Here is a 16924-nt window from a genome sequence, read left to right as displayed (position 1 = left end):
GAAGAAGAATTAATTGATGACATAAATAACTGTTGGATGCAGCCATAGCTTTACTAGAGACCAGTGACCAAAGGATTTTTCGTGATGAAAAGGAAACAAACTAACAAACAAACAAAGAAATAAACCTGTAGTGTATTATCCAGTCATGATACTGTCAACAACATTTATTTTCCTTTAACAATATCAACAAGCTGACATGTAGAAGTATAAAAATGAAAATAATGAAATATCTGATAAAATAATAAGTATTAATTCACTATTTAAAAGCAACAATAATGTATAATTTGAATATATTTAAGATTGTTTTATACCCGCTGCATTTCAGACCGCAATCTCTGATGTGCACCGCTTTTGGCATATGCGTGTTACATTTCAAAGTAAAAGCCTCTTGTAGTCTTACATCTATAGTACTACTAGATTGATACAACATGAAAAAAACACTTTAGTTTTCTTGGTTTTTTTGTGAAGTTACGGATTTTATTTTTTTGTTTTCTGTTGCGATAAATAAAAAATGAGAAGAAGTAAATAAAATAAATATTTTATTTTAAAATATTTAACATTAATACTAAAACATTTTTAACAACATTTTTATGGTGTCTATGACAAAAACAAAACATTCGCTATAACGTTATTTTTTGACCGGAAGTTAAAAGCAGCTGCCCTCCCGCATCGAGAACATCCGGTTTTCTTACCAACAATAATAGACTTTAGTGCCAATAAACATGTCTCACACCGAGGACGAAGACGACCCGTTTCCTGTAGATGACTGTCTGTTCACGGAAACGTTTTCTCTGGAGTCCGTGTACACGCTGATGGGAGAGGAGGTGAAGATCAGACAGCTGTTCGGTGCGGACCTCGGCGTGGCTGCACCGGTCTGGGAGGCTGTAAGGAGCAGACTGGCACTCACTTTATTTAGATGATCTTCGTAAACCTGGGCTTTGTGCAGTGATGAAATCTATGTGTGTGTCTGTGTACACACGCAGGCGTTACACCTGTGCCGTTACTTGGAGAACGAGTCTGTGGAGCTGAGGGGAAAGCGGCTCATAGAGCTCGGAGCAGGCACCGGTGTGGTCGGTATTGTGGCAGCTCGCTTGGGTAAATTTGGTGTTTGTAAAATAACTCGTGTAACTAATGTTAAATACTAACTAACTACTAACTAATGTGTCTCGGAGTGGGAGTCTCCTGTGGCTCAGTGTCACATTACACCCCCACACGTGCAGCTGCTTCTGAACCACATGGTGTTCACTATCAAGTTCACTTATGTGTTTAGTTTTTGTGTATATAAATAGATATAGCGTTTTCTGCTGTGTAAAACAGCAGAAAAAGAATCCATAACAACTCCTGCCTGCAGCGATGTCGTCGCCGAAATAGCTCAGTTGGGAGAGCGTTAGACTGAAGATCTAAAGGTCCCTGGTTCGATCCCGGGTTTCGGCAGTGTAAAAGGTTATTTTCGTTCTATACCGACAATAAGAGGCAATTCTATTCTCATAAATATTTTTAAAGCATTGTTTGGTGGGAAATTAAAACAAAACAAATAAAATAAACTCCTAGCCCAATAAATAAAAAGTCACAAACAGTACTTCTTTGGGTCACCTCTAACTTTAATGGCCATGTTGTTAATATTCAAAGCATTCTGAAAGGGATAAATGAATCTGTGAAAACATCTTTCCTGCTTCCTGCACCACTCTTCCACAGTCTGAGCCCATACTGTCTTCTTGGAATATGCCCGTGCCCCTGAAGAAAAAAACCTGGTCATTAAGTATATTTAGCTGGTCAACTCATCTAATTTTTCACTTAATATAATCCTGATCAAGTGAAGCAAACACCCAATCATAACACTGTCAAAACTGGCTGGTACAGTAGACACTAGGCCTGATGATGCACCACCTTATCCACCTGTCTTCTTATTATGTTGCAGCCATCAAATCTGGACTCATCAGACCACATGACCCTTTTCAATTGCTCCATTGTGTGGATAGAAATGCTTTTACTTTAACTATTAAACATAGTTTCACCAAATGTGTAAGTGATCTCTATTTAAACTCAGAACCCACTTATCAGTTAAGGTTAAATACCCTCTTGCAAGCCCATATTAATCACAGAAATAATGCTCCAAAGGAAGGCTCCTTATCTATCTCTTAGCTTAGTTAAATCCAAGTCATTACTCTTTTGGGGGGCAGTCAGTGTTTTGATTACAGCTACACATTAGTAGCTTTTAATTTGTAGTCAGAAAACTAACTACAGAAAACAAACAATTAGCTAAAAAAAAAAGAACACTTTTACACATGTTTGTTCCGTGTCTGTTATTTCACATGCTCATGTCTTTAATTTCTTCTGATCTTGATTTAAGACTTTGATCAGCAGCATGTGGGATCAGGCTTTCATCCCTGTTCTTTCAGGAGCAGAGGTGACTCTTACAGACCTTCCTTTGGCTCTTCCACAGCTTGATGCTAATGTCTCTGCTAACAAGCCTTCCAGCGGGTGGCCTTCTCTCCCTCCCACCGTCCTCCCTCTGTCCTGGGGTGAGGATCACATGAACTTCTCCTCTGACTGGGACTTGGTGCTCTGTGCTGATATCATTTACCTGCCAGAGACATACCTCCCACTAGTGGAGACACTAGCTCATCTGTGTGGTAAAGGAGCCGCAGCGTATCTCTCATCCAAAATGCGAGATGAGCACGAAACGGCAGCTTTCTATGAGAAGCATCTACCGAGCAGATTCAATGTGGAGCTTGTGCACCGAGACGACAAACAAAACAATAATATCTACAGGGCGTCTTTAAGAACAGGCCAGTGACGACAGGAGGGACGGCCTACTGCTTTTTATAAATAAATAAAATTATGAGTTTATGTCTGTTATTTAAATTATTTTGAGTTTCACATCTCACTAACTGTAGAACCTATAAAAGCTAAAGCTATTTTAAATGAATTTAAATGTAATCATATTATTTTTATTTATCTCTGAACAGTTGCACATGTCATTTGTCTTTAATTAAAAGCGAATGTATTCAGAATGTGTCCTGTGATTTTTGAGATTTGGGAAGAAAATGAAATTCAGAACTTTAATGACATACAAGCACAGACATACACACACTATGAATGCATTTTATAAGACAAAACAGCATGATTTTATATAAATCAGCCTTGAGTTTTGTCTGATTGGAAATTCAGTCATTGGACTAAAGTGTTTTCACCATGTTTTCAGTGAGATGAAGATCAGGTCTGAAGTTACAGTTCTTCTTTTTAACCTTTACCCACTGCAGGCGTCACGCATCACCAAGATGAGCTTGAAGGTGCGTTTCCAGAACTGTTATTTCAGAAATTCGTATTTGTTTTCAGTATTTCTGATTATCCTCTGGTTGGAAAACGCTTTGATCTCTCATGTTGTCAGTACAGGGTGCACAGCAGCATCTTCACCTTGAAAACAGTCACAGATTTAAAAGCCCTGAAAACCATGTTTGTTTATAGAGTGCTTACTATTAGTGATTTTAACATGAATTAATATCTTCTGCCAGAGTAATTCTTTCCTTGAGACATTTTGGTAATTAAAAGTTTGAATGTATGTATTAAATGGTTAAATTGTCATTAAGTTTATATTTTTATCACACCTTTAATTTTAATAGTTGCTGATTTAATCATGAATATTCTGTATGGTTATAACAGAAAAGTCAAAAAAGCTTTAAACCAGCTATCACATCCCTCTCTCTCAGTGCAGTGGATAAAAAAAACCTTTCTTATACCATAAAATCTCCAAAAGCAACATCTCTTCATGAAAACCTACTTTCACTCCGCTTCATTAGGTATATCTTACTAGTACTGACTTGGACCCCCCTTTGTTTTAAGAACAGGGTGCTGGAAACAGTCCTCAGAGATTTGGGTCCACATTAACATGATAGCATCACACAGTGGCTGCAGATTTGTTGGCCTCCATGATGTGAATTTCCCATTCCACCACATCCGAAAGCCTCTCTATTGGATTGAGGTCTGGAGACCTTGGCAGTTATTTGAATACATTGAATTGATTATCATGTTAAGGAAACCAGTTTGAGATTATTTGAGTTTTGTGACATGGCGCATGATGGGTACACTGTCATGAAGGGATGGACAGGATGTTGTTGGTATCTTACTGTCATTTTAATTACTATTAACATGTTTTCTGTATAATTTTGTTGCAATAAAGAAGGTTTTAACTGGGCATGGAAACATTCACCATGTGACATATGAATCCAAAATCCAAAATAAATCTCACTCCAAGCTATTCTGTCAACACCAAAAGCCCGCCCTTCCCGCAGCCTGCTGTCTGCCCGTCTTTCATCCCCTCTCTGCTGCACTCTGCTGATGTACAGATTTTCTGTTCAGGAAAGGAAAGCCTGTTTGTTACGCTGGAGAGTTTCAATAAAAGGGAGACGACCGAACGGCTGCCCGTCCCTCTCTGTGCCACAATTCAGCCGACAAAACAACAGATCCCTATCTCCATGCAGAGTCTGCTCGCCTCACGCCCCAGCACCTCCCACGCGACTGTGCACATAGCTGGGTTTGGTTGATATTGACTGTTGCAAGAAACCTGCATGCTGCAAGGAAGTAATGATGTAGAGACAGATAAGAAAATGTGCGATCTGCATAAGATCTGAATTAGTCCATGAGAACTTTATTGTCCACCTCATTTTTCATTAAAAGTAGATGAAGCCACTATAAGTCAGCACTGGCTGTTATCAGTCAGTCACTGTTAATAAGGTAAAGTAATATTAATAGTATTTTAACCTGACGCTTGGATTCAATTTGAGAAGCAATAGCATTAAATTTTACAAACTTTACACCCAAATACATGTTAATTAAAGACACTTTTGAAAATTGTGACGCACACTTTGCCTTCCCTTTAAATTTGAGTGAGTTTAGAGAGAAGATGATTGAGCCAGAGATTCTAGTTCTTCTAAAGCAGCTGATTAAAAACTTCCTCAGTGGTATTTAAACTGTATGTTGGCTGGATGAAAAGAGGACGGGCTTTCAGTGGCAATGGTGTGTGTGTGTGTGTGTGTGTGTGTGTGTGTGTGTGTGTGTGTGTGTGTGTGTGTGTGTGTGTGTGTGTGTGTGTGTGTGTGTGTGTGTGTGTGTGTGTGTGTGTGTGTGTGTGCGCGCGTGGTAGAAGAGTGGGAGGGGTGCTAGAAGCCACTGTCCTCTTAAAACAAGTTGTCCTGTTTGGACTTCATTAGACCTTGTGTCACTTCATGAGCAGCCAGGACAGGAATTTCAAAACAGTAGCTGGAGGTACGTGTTTACATGCTTTTAATCCTTTCATTTAAGGCGATCTAAGTAAATGCATGTACTATATTTTTAAGTTGTTTTTTGTTTTTGTTTTTTAAGTTTCATGCTTCAGATCTGTGGATGAGACCAAATGATGGAGTTCTGGCCTGAAAATCAGGGGCAGTCTCATCTGTACTCCAAATATGGTACCATTCCTGGGAGAAACTATACACAGAAGTGAGTTGGATGCTATGAAAATTGCTTGGGCCAGTATAATCTTTGCATTTATGACTGCTTGTTTGGCAAATTTACATTTGAGGTGCACAAAAATTATAGTTAACTTCCGGCTGACACAAAGTTTTTGCAAGTCTCTGCAAGATTATCTAGCTCTCCACTACCGCTAACACTCTGCAAAGAGCTCTGAAAAGATGGGAATATTGTTCCACATAATCCTACAGAACATTTTGTGTTATCTATTAAATGTAACCATATAGACTAATTTAAAATGGTCTGTGAAATTATGTAATCTTGCTAAAGTTTGCTAAATTTTGCTAACATTTCTCTACTATTCTACTCCCAGCTATCACGACAGACATCAGCCAGCCCATTATCCACTGTACTATGGTGAGCAGCAGGATCAAAGCAGGGAGTCCACATACTGGACTGTACCAGGATCAAGATCAGCAGGAGCTCTACAAGAGTACACCAACTGGATGGACCCAGAGCTCAGTGCCCCTCCTCCTTCTTCCCATTTCCCTTTCATTCTGCGACGCCACACTCAGCACCACCAAGATCTGGGAGAGTACCAGCTCCAAGAAGCCAGAGACAGAGAGTGGAAAGCAGCCCATCGACCCGTGAGGGATCATGAGAGAGGATTTCTAAGGGAGGGGTGGCAGAGGAGGTGGGACATCTGTAGCCCTGTCCGCTACAACAGAGAAGTTTCTACCAAGAGGAGCGACAGCAGCTATCGAGAGCTGGAGGCCTGGGCGGCTCGCTACAGTCACTCCCTGCCAAGAAGAAGGCGTATAGAAGCAGAATTAAGGGGAGCCTCTCAGGGGCTGGTGGAGAGCACCAGGATAGGTTCGGATCCCCAACATGTCAAACAACCTGGACTGTGGGACAGAGGAGGCAGACAGCAAACTCCCACCTACTATCCATCACAAGCTCCTGCTCCTGACACAAGCAACGTGCTGGACATGAAGGAAAATGCAAGCTACCAAAGGAAGATATATAACCAACCTCCTGGCTATATTGCTCCTCCTCCCTACAACAGCCCACATAAGCCTTCACCTGTGACACACAGCAGTGACACGGTCTGGGAGCAGGACACCAAGAAGCAACACTGCTACTCGCAGCCCACACGCAGAAAGCAGCATGTGTCTGCAGAGCTGCAAGATAAGAGCAAGGGAGAAAAAGAAGAACTGACAAATTTGTGTGAAAGTAAAACCTGCCCAAAGTTTGAAGGATTGAAACGCCAAAGATTTGAAGCAGATGCTTTACAGGCGGTTTGCCCCATCAGTGTCCAGCAGACACACATACAGGATGATGGTAAACTGCGTCTGCAACATCCACAAGTGTTTCAGAATTCAGAAATAAACAGGGAAACCTCCTCAAAGGTCATAGAAGGAAGGAAATTCAGGCTAAGCAAAAAGACAGGAGGGATGACAATATTCTGTTTGGTTTCTCGAATAGCCGGCCCCACCGAGACCCCATCTCTGCCCGTTTGCACCTCCAAAATGAGCATTGAACACACAGACGTAAGAGAGGCTTCTAAACTTCTGGGAGCCACGACTGAGGCTACTCAAAAACTTCCAGACGAAGTGGACTTCAAATCGCCAACACTCACAGAGCAGTCAGATGATGGTGCTGGAAGAAAACAGAGGGAGACGCCACCCTGCACAGAGAAGGACATGGTTGAAAATAATCAAGCAAAGAAAGCAGAGGCTGATGTTGTTCCCCCCCAGAAAGAAAATGCAAATGATGTCTGCAGACAGGGAGGTCAGTCAGTGCAGCCGGTGTCAGTAAAATATCCTTCATGGAGGGAGCCTAGTTTCACAAGCAAAGCTGAAACTGAGAGTCCCCCCACATGCTGTTTGAAAGGAAACCGTGAGGATAAACTGTCAGACGATTGTGTTAATGTAAGCAGTCCTCCAGTAGATACTGAAGTAACACAGCTGGACAACCAGGAGAATGCTGAGGATAATAAAAGCCTGCTGGTTATCGACACAACCTGCGTTGTTGTGAAAATGGAACAGATTCCTTCGCCTACAAAAGAGCGGGTTCACTTTTTAAGCACTGCAGCACTCGCTGAAGAGAGTCAGCTCGATGCTCAAGCAAATATTTCTCCTGAACTAAACTTTCAGCTAAATCAAGATGTCACAACTGATGAAAGCACAGAAGAAGCCTCCTCCTGCAAGGTTGAAAAACCTGAGATTGATGTGGACTCAACACGTTTGGAGGAAGAGGAAGGCAAACAAGAAAGTTTAATCTCTTTGCCTTGCTTACTGTCATCTTATGTTTCTGAAAGAGAAACCTTAGAGGCGCGTGCAGAACGTATACTAGGGATCCCTCTACACGACTGCATCACTGAACCTGAAGCTGGCATGTCATTGGTCGAGTCGTCTGCAGAGGAGCAGGATGAGCAGGGTGAGCCTTCTCCACTTAAAACAGACACTGAAGACGCTTTTAAACAAACTCCAGAGGACGCAGCAGAGGATGAACCCTACCAGAATCCCTTGGAGGATCACCAAACCAAGGACAGCGTGTCTTTAAACAACCACAGTGACTCCAGAGATCAGGTGGCAAGTGAAGATGGTGGTGACTTTGTGGGCTCTCAGTACCAAGCATCAGACAGGCATAAAAGGAGTGACACAGATGTCCCGCTTGAAACAGGCAACAAAACTTTAAGTGAAACTGAAAAGACTGAGGATGCTCTGCTTGAATCCACTGGTGAAAAGGGTACAAGTGAACATGGTCGGGAAGACGATCATGAGACTCAGCGTCCTAAACCCTCTGACCTTCTTTCACTAATACCTTCTGATCATCATTCTCCCTCAAATAGCTCAGAGTCAAACACAGAGGAAGAGCCTGATCCTGAGTTGGCTGCTCTTAATACTGCAGATATTGCACTTCCTCCTGCAACTTCATCCCCTTCTCCTTTGCAACAGCTGCCATCTTTTTCACTGGATGGTGAGTCTTCCTCACTATCCAGTTCCCACGCAGATTCCCAGTGTCTTCTTCCTCCTCTTGTTTTAACTGATCAACCAGCTGTAGAAACATCTCGCCCAGAGGAGGAAGAGGCACAAACATTACATGTAACTCAAAGTGACCTCATTAATGAGCCGGAGGTGCTGATGTCACAGGAACAGCATGAATGTGGTCAACTGGATGATGATGCCTGCGTCAATGATGAGCAACAAAATAATAGAGCTGACGAAGAGTCGATCGAGCCTTTGGAAGAAAACGACATCAACAGTTTGCAGCAAAATCTTGAAAGTGTCCAAACTGAGGGTATTTTGTGCTTAAAGGAGAGTCATGTGAGTGAAGAACAACCTGAAGGCCTTCCAGCAGAGTTGTCTGAAGTAGATGAAGAATGTGAGCAAAATGCAGATCAAACAGAGGCCGAAGTCCTTCAACAACTTGATTGTGGCCAAGATGAGGATGTTTTTTGTATAAAAGAGAGTCACATGACTGAAAATGAGTTACAGACAAACTCAGATGAACTTACTGTAGACATTAGGGAACAGATATTGTGCAAAAACAACTCTTCAGACTCTCAAAGTGAAACACAGATTGAAATTTTGCAGGATGTTGACCCACAGACTGATCTGTCTAATTCTTCTCCTCCCTTGGCTGCAGACTGTGAGGTGTCTCTGTTACCTTTAGACGAGCTCTTCCTCCCTCAGCTTCCCTCTCCTCATCAGCCAACGTTTGAGTGCGAGTGTGTTTGTCTTTTGGATACTTCACCCCTACATCCTGACACTGCTCCTACTGGTGCCATCCCCGAAACGCTCCCTCCTCCAGTTTCCCCAGAGGCTTCACCCTCCTTTTTCTCTGAATCACCCCCTGTACTGCCTCCCAGCTCTACTCCTCCTTACGAACAGGAAGGTTTGACTCTATCCCCTGACTTTCTCCAATCTGAGGCACACAAACAAGCGTTACAGTATCCAAAATCTCTGTGGGATGTGGTAAATCGCATTAGAAAGCACACAGCACCTGACTCCGAGAATGAAGAGGAAGAGGTGACCGAGTTGTGGGATCCAGAGAACTTAGGATCCCACAATGTGGCAGCAGACACGACCTCTGAAAAGGCTGCTTTTGATGAAGTCGAGCAACAGGTTTCAGAGGAGTGTGCAGAGGTGGGAGACATCCAGCATGATCACAAAGAGGTACGAGGAGACACAGAGGAAGACACGCTGTCCTGCAGCAGCACCAGCAGCCACGGCTCTGGAGACACTGTTATTGGAGCAGATGAGAACGAGGCGGGGGAAGCAGCACGTGATGCAGAGATGGAGCAAAGAACCGAGGAGACCGAGGTGTTTAAGACAGCTAAAGCAGAGCTGCATTACTCTAGTGAAGTAAACGTCGAGGCTGACGGAGGAGAAGAGGAGGAAGATGAGGCGGACATAAATGAGCCTTTTTTGAGTTTGGAGTGTGCAGCAGAGATCATGGAAACTGAGGTCGAGTGTGAGGTTATAGAGCTCTGACATGACAGTAATCAAAGAGCTGGTCCAGTGAGTTAAACACTCAGTCAAACATAAATCCGTATTTCCATGGCACTTCACAGCACATATTTTCAGAAACAGATGGTTTTTTTTCTTTATTTCAGCATCACCTTAAAGATTTTAGCTTGGATGTCTGAGGAGCAAAAAGGACCACTGTTACAGAGACCCCTCTATTTGACAATAATATTTAAAAGCTCTTTATTTAGGCTATTTTACTACAGTTTACCTTTAAACGATTAGTACATTTTATTGTACTTTTCCTTGTCTGTTTCTATTTCCATGGCTTTGTGCAGTTGTGAGATAATGAAAATAGTCATAAGCAAATACTGTAATATTTGGTGATTTAAAAGGAGTGGTTTTATGGTAATAATAGAGTCATAACAGAGGTGTGTATTGAATGTAAATAGATACTCGAGTGCATAAAAAACTAACACGTTCAGATTATTTCCTTTAAAGATTTCGCAGGTCTTTAATGGAAGACAGCGAAGAGGAGAAGAACTTTTCCTTCCTGAAATGGGATGAAAAAAATACTTTTCTAGAGTTACAAAAACATAAATAAATTCAAACCTTTGCATGTTTACTGCAGCTAGACAAACTTGTGAAGTATGATTGTGTGATATGAATAAAATTTCTGAAACAGCTGCTAAATGGATCGACTGATTACCTTTTTCCCAGGTCAAAAAATCTTTCATGATCTTTATTCAGGTTTATATTCCAAGGATACTAACCGGAGCCATTTTTAACCACTAATTGTTAAATATTCGTTTTACATTTTTGTGTAACAGTTAACATACATGTTAGCAAGTGCTGATCCCGGGAGGAGACACAAATCTCTGATGTAGTTAGAACCTGATAAAGACAAACAGGTTTTAGATTGCCAGTCACGGAAACTACATTCAAAAGTGTGTCTGTGTGGGTTTTTTTTAATTATAGGCATTAAAACTTTAAATAATAATAGCTGCTTTTAAAACAAACAAAAAAAGGACAAATAGTTCAGGAACTGCTTCTATGATTAATTGTGTGTTCCCAAATTTCAACACTACTTAAGCTCCAACTGTATGTGGGTTATATGGAGTCAAACAGATGATTATCATCAAAATTCAAGAAAAAATTAAGGATAAGATCATCCTTGAAACAAAGTAGATGTTGGAAGGATCGAGTAGTGCTGATGTTATTAAGAAAAACAAACAAAACCAAACATTTCCATTGACTGAAGACAAAGCAGGGTCAGAAAATGTACAAATTTTATATTAAAAAGACATCTCAGGAGAATGATCACAAAACGGCAAATTCATTTTCACACAATAACACCAAAAATACTTCCTGATCTTTCTACTGTGGCTGTACTGGTGTGCTCGCACTGCTGCCTACAGCGCACTCTGGTGGGGTTACGCAGGAGGTCAGTTTTATTACAAAGCCAGGAAATCTAAACTTTGCTACAATCTCGATTCTCGAGCTCAAGTAAATGGCAGCTGGTTTTGGTAGTGTTTAACTCCGAGGTAATGTGAAATAATGAGCAAAGAAGTTTTGTGTGCACGAGTTTAGGCTCCAACACGTGAGGATAATTGTCGTGCTCTGTCAGCAGCATGTGAGAGGTTTAACTTGAGAAGATGCAGGCAGTTTATTTAGCAGTAGGAGTGTTTTAAAGTCACTGGAGGTTAAACAGGAATGTGGATACTAATTGTGCAAATGTTGTGTACTAAGCACTTTAACACCTTAAGACAGCGGTCCCCAACCCCCAGGACTCGGACCGGTACCGGTCCGTGAGTCGTTTGGTACCGGGCCGCGAGAGTTGAGGCTCAGGTGTGAAATGTATGGTTTTCAGGGTTTTTAAATCGGTTTTCAGCGTGATTTTGTTATCGTTTTTATCGTTTACTCTGTTTTCCTTGGTCTTTTCACGTGTGTTATGAATAAATTTTCTTTTTTTCGGTACCGGTACTAGTTTTATTTTGTTGTATTTATCCGCGACACCTTAAAGGCCGGTCCATGAAAGTATTGTCGGGCATAAACCGGTCCGTGGCGCAAAAAAGGTTGGGGACCGCTGCCTTAAAACATTTCGGGTTATAAGCCAACAGTTTAGGAACATGAGTCTTTTAGCCAAATTTATTTAGGATAAATAAAACATACTGCTGAGAGCACATTGCTGCTGTTGGAAGGGGTAAACTACCTGGGAAATTTTGTTTGGTGATGAAGGCACGTTATCGTTCGAACTACACTGAAACCGTATCTGAAGTTATTTTTACATGATGTACTTTTAAAACCGAGGCCCTCAACTTTTCGTTTTACCTGAACAAGTATCTCATGGGGGAATATAAGAAGGAGAATCGAGCTGGTATCAGTTAATCCTGTGATCATGGACAGTTAAATAAATACTGACGAGCATGAAAAAACTCTTCTAAAGCTTGAACTTGAAAGTCACACTTATCATTATATAGCGGTGTAATTCAAGAGCAGGCCAACTTATTTCAGCATCACTTTGATTCGACCTCAGGAGAGTTTTTCCATCATGCGTGAATGAGGGCTCGAGGACCACCCAACCAAATTTAGCCATATCTCCGCATAAAGTCCAAATTCATTTTTACAGTTTTACAGTTTTTATCCAGAGACCAATAAGAGCCTTTTTAATAAGTTACAGTATCACATAAAATGAGATATGACCCCCCCCAAAAAGAAAAAAAAGAGTAGCAGAGTGGTCCTCAAAGTGTCCATGATCACAGGAGTAATGCTTTTTGTTTTTATTTCTTATCATAAGGATTTTTAGGCAGATTGTCCCACTGCCCTGACACAAACAGGTGATAAGTGGCAATAGAAAACACTACAGCACCCAGAAGTCTCCATTTGAGCTGAGGAGAGACAGTCGCTATGGTGAGAGGATATCAAAGCTCATCATGGGTCATTTTTAGAGCTGTGGTCACATAGGTCTGCGGGACACACAGCACAGAAACAACACAGTGAATTAACAGCTGAACGCATGGGGAACATCAGAACAGAAAGAAATGTTTGCATTTTGATGCATTTGGCCTCAACCTACCTGTCCTTTTGCTGCACAGTTTGTCTTTAACGTTGTCCGTTTTGTGAGCGAAGAATTCGATGATTTCATCCTCGTGCTGTTCCACTATTGTTTCACACTGAAAAAACAAAGGAAAAATACACACTTAAACCACATCCTTTTTTTCTGTGCTCCTCCTTGGGGTGTGCTGGAGGTCTAAGCGGGAAAAACTATACTCACCGCAAACTTTATGCTGGCTGTAACCCTTGAATCCAACGAGGCCTCCGACAGGTCCATGGCCTCGCCGCTCCGAGACTTGATCCTGACGTACGACTTCCTGTTTGTGGAGGGATCCGTGCGCTCGCCGTAGTCCCCCATCCTCTCGCATATGCTCTCCATGAGCTCCAGGAGGTTTCCTTCTGAGCGTGCCAGAGGAACCTGGTGGTGTCAAAGTTCATAAGTTCTTTTTATTGCCAACCCACTGAAACTAACTGATATCTTTAAAATGAGATAATGACCTTCAGAGGCAGGGCAATGCTTGCTATAAAGTGTGGCCCTGTTTTGTGGTCAACACTGTTATGATGCAGTCTACAGTGGGGGCTGAACCCAGACTACAACGTGGCTCTGCTACTACAGCCTCACCTCTCTGATGGACTGACTCCCATCTGGATTGATCCTGAAAGATCCCGTCTGGATCATTTTCTTCGGGTCTATCTGGGAGATGGCCCACTCCATCTCGTCTACCAGAGCCCTGCAGGCTGAGGAGGGGAGGGGAGGTGCAGGAGAAGTCAGACACCGATTAGATTAAGACTTTTCTTTGTGCGTGCGGCCGAGGCTGCGCGTCAAATCGGTTACTCACCTCCACATCTGAGGTCCTGTCCTTGTCTGGCCGCCTGGTTGGAGCTCAGGAGGAGACACACAAGCAGACAGTGTGTGAGCAGGAGAGCAGCTTCCCTCATTTTGCCTCTAAACGCGCACATTTCAGCATCACACAGGAAAACAAACAAACAAAAAAACATTCAAGTAAGTCGGCCGGAAGGTTCTCAGCCACCGTTTGCTATAAAACCCTCTGCAGCTCAGCAGCCGGGTTACTAATACTGACACAGAGATGCACTTTATTCCACTTTTCATTCAACTTACTGTTTCTGTGGGCCGCCAGGAGAACACCTTTACGCTTTTCCACGCTGTTGCATCGTATTCGGTGAAATGTGGTGACGTAGCAACCGGGTACGTGGAGCGTGAGACAGCTCGTGCAGCGCCCCCACGTGGGCGGGAAGATCCCTGCTGGCTCCCTACTCTGCAGCCAGGGTCATTTGTGTTAGAGCAAGAGTGTCAAACATAAGGCCCGGGGCCCAAAATCGGCCCGGTAGACTCCTATCTGGAGGTTTTTGGAATATATGAAGGAAGTGTTATATTTTTGACATTTAACTATGTTTTCAGAAGTTTTACAGCTTGTCCTGCTGTTATGACTTCCATCATTGCCATACATACTATGCCAAAGTATTTAATTAATAGATAAACAATAACAATTAAAACCGAGTAAAATTCCTATTTTTTACTGGTTACAATCTGCTTGTTAAGTCTGATGTTACAGGTGACGTAGCTGACATTTCCGGGTCCAAATGCTCTTGAATAAACAATGATGGGTTAGGAGTAAGCTATCTAGCTGATGATTAAACATGATATGTTCTGTACTGGCTGATGCATTTCATAAAACACACATGCATACAGCACTGCTATAACAGTGGAAGTAAACCAAGATGGAAATCTACAAAACAGGGAGATTTTGGAGTTAGTTATGTTAGCCTAGTTGAGATTATCTTCCTGCCCATTGGCTAGCTACAGTGGTACTGGTACACACAGCAGCACTTCTGGTGTTTGTTAGAATGTTTGGGGTAAGCATTAATTTGCTTTCAATATGGGTGCATGTTGAGGGTCAGTCAGTGAGGTTCAGCTCCCGAGTGTCTGATTTGCAAAGATAAGTGCCATTATATTGCTGCAATGTTGATTTAGGTGGAGAAGAATGTGTCTCGCACTGACGTGGAACGTGTGTGAAAGCAAAAGAAATTGCTACCAAGAGTGTCTGAGATGACGCCATCAACTACACAAGGTCGGTCATTATTTAAAATTCTCTCTTTGTTCTAATTATTCTCTTAATTTTATGTAAAGCATTGTGTTTTATATTGATACACACATGTAGTCTTCATCAAAAAATGTCAAACATGTGCTTTAAGTGAATACTCCTAAATAATAGTATAGTATCTGACCTTGAAATTATTACTTGTTTAGATTACTACTTATTTAGATTACTAAAAAATATGTTTTGTTTTTTCAACTGAAATTAAAAGACCTGTCACCCAGAAGGACAAAGAATGGACACTGGCATCTCTATCAAAACTTGGGGGCGTTTTACTGGGATGAGCTTGATTTTTAAGTCCAGAAGGCCATATGGTAATTTGATATTTACCAAAATACATAGTATAAATTATACGTGTATGTAAACTCTTGTCTGTCTTCACTATCCCCACTTTAATTTTATATGTATTTTGTATACTCTACTTTTTCTACTCTGTGGTCAAACATTCTTGGTCCCATTAAAAACTTTTCACATTGTATTTATTTTTACTTTTACTTTAAATCTAAACTTTACCAGCCAAGACATTTGATGGATTGCTGAGGAACCTGAGTTTTGCCAAGCTGAAGACAAGGCTTGCTATGTACTGGCAAAACTCACTGTGACTGCATAAGAGAAGAAACAGGTTGAGGAAGCAACAGTTGGGCAAACAGAGAAAGTATTGTGGTGGGGGAAAAAAAAGGTGCCTTGAAATTAATTATGTTAGGTGTTAAGCAAGAAATTTGAGTGAACCATCTCTCTTAATTTGTTTTTCTTAATAAAAGGGCAGCATATCGCAAGAAGAGAATCATGGCCAGCAACTTAGGTTTGGTCTTGGTTGTAGTCCAGCAGAGCTCATACCCGCCTTCCTTATTTAAGACTCTGCTTGGCCAGTACAACCTGACAGAAGGATCTAAAGTAAGCTGTCAGTAAAAAGGGGTCTGTGCTTCTAATAATGCATTTATAACTAAGTAATATTCTCATCCCCAAAGGCAGCTGTACACTGACTGTACTGGTGCAGTTGTTGAGGAGAGGGGACTGTTTTTTTATCCAACAGTGGCCTGCTTGGCAGTTCTCCAGATGGGACAGTCTCTGATGACTGCACGATTGAGGTGAAATGCTCATGGTCAGCCAGAACCAAAACTGTCTTGCAGGCTGTAGAAAGGAAGGACTTTTTCCTACAGCTGGATGAGGCAAGTGGTTCCCTGGTATTAAAAAAGCATCGCAACTATCTACATCTCACAGGGGACCAACAGCTGTCACTTTATTGGTTGGACTCCATGTGTTGGACTCCATGTGACTTTGTAATCTTGCCTGTTAAATGGTAAATGGCCTGTATTTATATAGCGCTTTACTAGTCCCTAAGGACCCCAAAGCGCTTTACATATCCAGTCATCCACCCATTCACACACTGGTGATGGCAAGCTACATTGTAGCCACAGCCACCCTGGGGCGCACTGACAGAGGCGAGGCTGCCGGACACTGGCGCCACCGGGCCCTCTGACCACCAGAGAACGGGTGAAGTGTCTTGCCCAAGGACACAATGACCGAGACCGAGGCAACCTTCCGATTACAAGGCGAACTCCCAACTCTTGAGCCACGATCGCCCCTGTTGACAGAGAACAAACTTGGGCTGTTAACACTGAAACTTTGGAAATGTCATTTTACCCAACCGTCTATCACAGCTATGAATTCATATCTGCACAAGCGATGCATCGGTCCAGCTGTTTTCAGTTCATTTTTAAATAAATTATAAATATTTGTAAATTGTACATTTGTAATTATATTCAGATAAATGATTAAAATTAAGTTTTGATTTTAACAAGAAAATGTTTTGGACAAAAACTGTTTCTGAAA

General features: G+C 41.8%; 3 protein-coding genes and 1 non-coding gene across 4 annotated transcripts; 3 read left to right on the top strand and 1 right to left on the bottom strand.

Annotated features, from left to right (window-relative positions):
- The first annotated feature begins 567 nt into the window (after nt 1-567).
- Nucleotides 568-4314, top strand: LOC146518708 (EEF1A lysine methyltransferase 3-like). The gene is made up of 3 exons (XM_085158861.1): nt 568-884; nt 984-1095; nt 2400-4314. Exons 1-3 carry the CDS (start codon nt 723-725, stop codon nt 2795-2797), a joined length of 672 nt encoding a protein of 223 aa, XP_085014987.1. The 5' UTR covers nt 568-722; the 3' UTR covers nt 2798-4314.
- trnaf-gaa (transfer RNA phenylalanine (anticodon GAA)) lies at nt 1362-1434 on the top strand. Its single transcript has one exon. It is a non-coding gene; the product is annotated as a tRNA-Phe (tRNA).
- Nucleotides 4315-4328: 14 nt separating the features above from the next.
- On the top strand, nt 4329-11974 carry LOC146518707 (uncharacterized). The gene is made up of 3 exons (XM_085158837.1): nt 4329-5265; nt 5362-5478; nt 5822-11974. Exons 2-3 carry the CDS (start codon nt 5393-5395, stop codon nt 9945-9947), a joined length of 4212 nt encoding a protein of 1403 aa, XP_085014963.1. The 5' UTR covers nt 4329-5265; nt 5362-5392; the 3' UTR covers nt 9948-11974.
- On the bottom strand, nt 11196-16598 carry cnpy2 (canopy FGF signaling regulator 2). The gene is given in 7 exon segments (XM_085158866.1): nt 11196-12871; nt 12873-12886; nt 12997-13093; nt 13195-13392; nt 13597-13712; nt 13814-13920; nt 14095-16598. Coding segments are annotated over 6 exon segments (555 nt in total). The 5' UTR covers nt 13914-13920; nt 14095-16598; the 3' UTR covers nt 11196-12841.
- Nucleotides 16599-16924: the final 326 nt, after the last annotated feature.

Source organism: Neolamprologus multifasciatus, chromosome 5 (assembly GCF_963576455.1).
Source record: "Neolamprologus multifasciatus chromosome 5, fNeoMul1.2, whole genome shotgun sequence".
In the NCBI taxonomy this organism is placed as follows: Eukaryota; Metazoa; Chordata; class Actinopteri; order Cichliformes; family Cichlidae; genus Neolamprologus; species Neolamprologus multifasciatus.
The sequence above is the reverse complement of the archived record's forward strand: the minus strand, read 5'-3'. Positions and strand labels throughout refer to the sequence as shown.

What these genes read in the sequence shown, in the direction of transcription:
- LOC146518708 (XM_085158861.1), top strand. Translation starts at nt 723, where the DNA reads ATGTCTCACACCGAGGACGAAGACGACCCGTTTCCTGTAGATGACTGT. An exon ending in CTGCACCGGTCTGGGAGGCT is followed by an intron (nt 885 to 983) that starts GTAAGGAGCAGA and finishes GTACACACGCAG; the next exon opens with GCGTTACACCTGTGCCGTTA. An exon ending in TATTGTGGCAGCTCGCTTGG is followed by an intron (nt 1,096 to 2,399) that starts GTAAATTTGGTG and finishes CTGTTCTTTCAG; the next exon opens with GAGCAGAGGTGACTCTTACA.
- LOC146518707 (XM_085158837.1), top strand. Translation starts at nt 5,393, where the DNA reads ATGATGGAGTTCTGGCCTGAAAATCAGGGGCAGTCTCATCTGTACTCC. An exon ending in GGGAGAAACTATACACAGAA is followed by an intron (nt 5,479 to 5,821) that starts GTGAGTTGGATG and finishes TTCTACTCCCAG; the next exon opens with CTATCACGACAGACATCAGC.